Genomic DNA, 3979 nt, shown 5'->3' with positions numbered 1-3979 from the left:
AGTAGAGATGGGGTTTCGCCATATTGGCCAGGCTGGTCTGGAATTCCTGACCTAAAGTGATATGCTTGCCTTGGCCTCCCAAAGTGCTAAGATTACAGCATTATTTATTTATTTATTTATTTAATGAGACAGAGTCTGGCTCTGTTGCACAATCTCGTGGCACGATCTTGGCTCACTGCAACTTCCACCTCCCGGGTTCAAGTGAGCACGTCCGGCTAATTTTTGCATTTTTAGTAGAGACGGTTTCACCATGTTGGTCAGGGTGGTCTCAAACTCCTGACCTAAAGTGATCTGCTCACCTCAGCCTCTCAAAGTTGGGATTACAGGTGTGAGCCACCACGTCTGGCCAGATCATAAATACTTGCTAGTTCTCTCTTAATACAAATACATGGATGTGGATTTGAGTCCCATTTTTATTCCATTTTCTTAGGCATACGGTTTTTAATGTCTACCTCTGAAGTGATAAAATAGTAAAATTTCAAGTCCGTGGTTGGGAAAATTTAGTCGAAATTCCATTTTCGCAATTATTCTGGAATCCAGTCAGTATCAGAGTTAGTGTCAAGTCAAGATAGGTGAGTTAAACCCAGGAGTTTTGAATTGCCCTGCCTTGGAAAGGCTGCAATTTAAAGCAGGGAAGGCAAGGGAAGGAAATAATCACCTCTAAGAAAAATACAGGACCAACCAACAGGAAGGCTCGCTGGGTTTGAATCCGACAGCTTTGGAGCGTTTTGTACCGTTCTGGGCTGTGGTTAGTTCACTTAAAAAGAAAAGTGGTTAAGGAAAAAAAAAAAACAACATTCAAGACTAAAAGCTAGACTTATGACCACCACCTACTGGTATTTCCTTTTGCTTTTCCCCTGGGGCTGGGGCGGGGTTGCTTTCTGTTTCTCCTTCATTTTAAAAGTTTTTGTTTCCCAAAAGTAATTACTATTTGGGGGTTTTGATGAGGCTCAACCTTCACACATCCAGTCTCCGCTGGGGCTACAGAGGGAAGGGGAAGGCCGGAGGGGACCGTCGGTGCCGGTAGGATCACCCCTTCCCCCTCGGGGCGTCTCAGGCCTGGCGGACACTGAAAGAGCGGGGCGCACTGAGGGCCGGACCCCGCGAAGGCAGCGCGCGCAGCCCTCGGGATCTTACCCCCACTCACCCCACGCATCGCCAGAGGACTCAGGCGCTGGGAAGTCCCCCCCTCCTCCCGCCGCCTCCCACGGACCGGGCGAGCGCCGTCTGGGGACGACGTTTCCATAAATGAACAAACCCAGCCGGGGCCCCCTCGTGTCCAGCTCTTCCACGCGGCTGGGACAGGGCCGACCGGAGGGCGGGGACTGAGGGGGCCCGTGGGCGGGACTGGGGGGACGGCGGGGGGAAACCCGGGAGGGGAGGCCGCGCCAGCACCCGGTGCCCCTCGCCGGGGTCTCGGGCCCGCCCCTCCCTAGGGCCGGCGTGCGCCCCCACCACGGGACGCCCGTGCAGCCACCGCCTCGCCCGCCCCTCCCCAGGCCCGCACGCCAGCCCTCGGGCCGCGACCCCCGCCCCGGCGCCCCCGCCCCCGGCCGCGCCTTCTTTCCCGGCCTCGCCCCGCGCTCCCCCTGCAGCCCGCCTGGACCGCACCCCCAGCGTCCCCGCCCCCAGCCGCGCCCCCGCACGAGGCCTGCTCGGCGGTCCGGGGGGCGGCGGGAGCGTCATGGGCAGCGGCAGCAGCCGGAGCGGCCGGACCCTGAGGAGGCGGCGCAGTCCTGAGAGCCTCCCTGGGGGGCCCGGCGCGGCAGTCCCCGAGGGCGGGACTGGCCGGCGGGTGCAGGCGGCGGCTGAGGCCCCGGGGGCAGCCGCGGAGGAAGCTCCCGGCCGCGACCCCAGCCCCGAGGCGCCCCCCAACGGCAGGGACGAGACGCTGCGCCTGCTGGACCAGCTGCTGGCGGAGTCTGCGGCCTGGGTAGCCCCGGAGCCCGCCCCGCGCCGCCCAGCCCGGCCCCGACCCGCCGCGGGCGAGGGGAGCTTGGTGAGTGTGGGAGCGCGGGGCCTCGGGGGGACAGCTGGGACCCCACTCGCCGGCTGCGCGTCCCCACCCCAGCCCGTCGCGCCGGTCGCGCCGAGCCCCATCCCCGCCCCCGGCCAACCCGCCCCGAGCCCCCTGATCTCCTCCCCCTCTGCCCCGTCTCGGGCTGTGTCCAGGCCTGGGGGCGATCGCGCTGGAAGCGGCCGGGGCGGACACCCCTAGGTGGAGTGTGCCAGGCTCTGGCTCCCCTCGGGCCAGCGCCCCCGCCTGGCCTTCCCGGGCCACCCTGGAACGGCGCGCGGGAGGTGGCGCAGCCGCCGGACTGTGGCTCAGAAGCGCCTGCCGCGCCCACCCATCCAGATCCTCGCCTTACTTGGCAGGCAATTCTCATGTTACTGCTGTTTTTAAGATGCTGCGGAACCTCTTTTGCGCTTCCTATTCTGTCTCGTGAACACTTGTAATAACAGTCTTGCTGTTCTAAAAAACAATAAAAGGAGCACTCTGGTTTGGCCACCGCCTTTGCTCCAGCAGAGCTTAATGAACAAGATCTTTAACATCCGCTCCTGCGCGCAGGGAGGATGCCAAGGGCCGCATCCTCCTCCCTGGTGTCCCGGAGGCTTTGCTTAGCAGCCGCTGGACATCAAAGGAGATGCCTTCTTGGGCGGCCACCGCACCCCAGAATCCTGAAAAGGCCCCAGGGAGGGCGGGGGAGAGGGACAGCCCCAGGCGACAGTGCACAGAGCTCTCTCCCTCCTGCCCGGGTTCCCTGCTACCCTCCTTTACCATCTTTAAAAACAGCGTAAGGAGCCACAGTGAGGAGGGCTGAGTTATATAACAAGGTTCCTTTAAGACAACATCAGCCTGCAGTTATATAACACTGACAGTGGACAAATAGCGAGAGATTTGGGGGGAATTCGCACAGAGCAAGGAGGCAGTTACTTTTAGTGTTCATTTTCAAGTGCTTTGGAAACGGAGGTGAAAATGAGAGGCAAACTGCAAGAGTGGAAGTTGCGTCCTCTGATTTGCTGCTATTCATCATGGTGACTGCTCATTCTTTCAGTCATTTTCCAGCTATCCTTTGAGCCCCGGTCCCGCTGTGGGTGCTAGGGAAGAGGCCACACAGCATAGCCCTTGCCCTAAAGAAGTGTGCAGCTCAGTGGGGGAGAAAGAGTCTGGTCCAAAAAGTAGAAAGCAGGGCGGTGAGAGATCCGCGTCAAGAGGCCAAAGGAGGAAGCGGCTAATCCCAAGGGAGGCAGGTAGGCATTCCAGAAGGGATGAATTTGGAGGTTGTCCCGAATCTGGAAGGGTCTGTGGATATGAGCCAGGCAGCAAGTTCTGTGCAGAGAAAACCTCATGCCTAATGTCAGTCGTGGCTGGGGCAGCTGGTGCCCAGAGCATGGGCCAGAGAGGTCTTAAGAGAGTATGCCAGGCCACAGTGCGCCATGCCAGGGGTATTCCACGTTAGGGAGTTTGGATTACTATGAAAGCTCTGGGCATCTGAAAGGTTAGGATTGTGACAGTTTGTGTTTTAGGAAGGTCACACCAGCTGCTGTGGGGAGGCTGAACTGGACAGAGTCAGACTAGAGATGACATGACCACCTGTGTGTGGGGGGAAGGGCCTGCAATGGTCCAGGTGGCCGAGTCCTGAACCGAGGCAGTGGCCGTGAGAGGCTTGCAGAGGAGATGGGCTCAGGAAGTGTTGAAGTCAGCCAGCTGCAGTTGCCCTTCTGGGTGTAGACTGTGTATATCTTTTTTTTTTTTTTGAATCGGAGTTTCACTCTGTTGCCCAGGCTGGAGTCCAGTGATGTGATCTTGGCTCACTGCAACCTGTGCCTCCCAGGTTCAGGCAATTCTTGTGCCTCAGCCTCGAGTATCTGGGATTATAGATACCCGCCACCATGCCTGGCTAATTTTTGTATTTTTAGTAGAGGTGGGGTTTTGCTATGTTGGCCAGGCAGATTTCGAACTCTTGACCTCAGGTGA

At 58.9% G+C, this 3979-nt stretch overlaps 1 protein-coding gene across 2 annotated transcripts in view; it reads left to right on the top strand.

Moving 5' to 3' along the window:
* The first annotated feature begins 1505 nt into the window (after positions 1-1505).
* CYS1 (cystin 1) overlaps positions 1506-3979 on the top strand; it is a 26848-nt gene continuing 24374 nt past the window's right edge. For both annotated transcript variants that reach the window (XR_005199520.1, XM_017525431.2), the window contains exon 1: positions 1506-1999. Coding sequence is in view for 1 of the 2 variants with exons in the window: in XM_017525431.2 (XP_017380920.1) it covers positions 1685-1999 (315 nt within the window). In the remaining variant the exon portion in view is untranslated. The remainder of the gene's footprint in view (positions 2000-3979) is intronic.

Source organism: Cebus imitator, unplaced genomic scaffold, assembly GCF_001604975.1.
Source record: "Cebus imitator isolate Cc_AM_T3 unplaced genomic scaffold, Cebus_imitator-1.0 Scaffold1, whole genome shotgun sequence".
Taxonomy (NCBI): Eukaryota; Metazoa; Chordata; class Mammalia; order Primates; family Cebidae; genus Cebus; species Cebus imitator.
The sequence above is the reverse complement of the archived record's forward strand: the minus strand, read 5'-3'. Positions and strand labels throughout refer to the sequence as shown.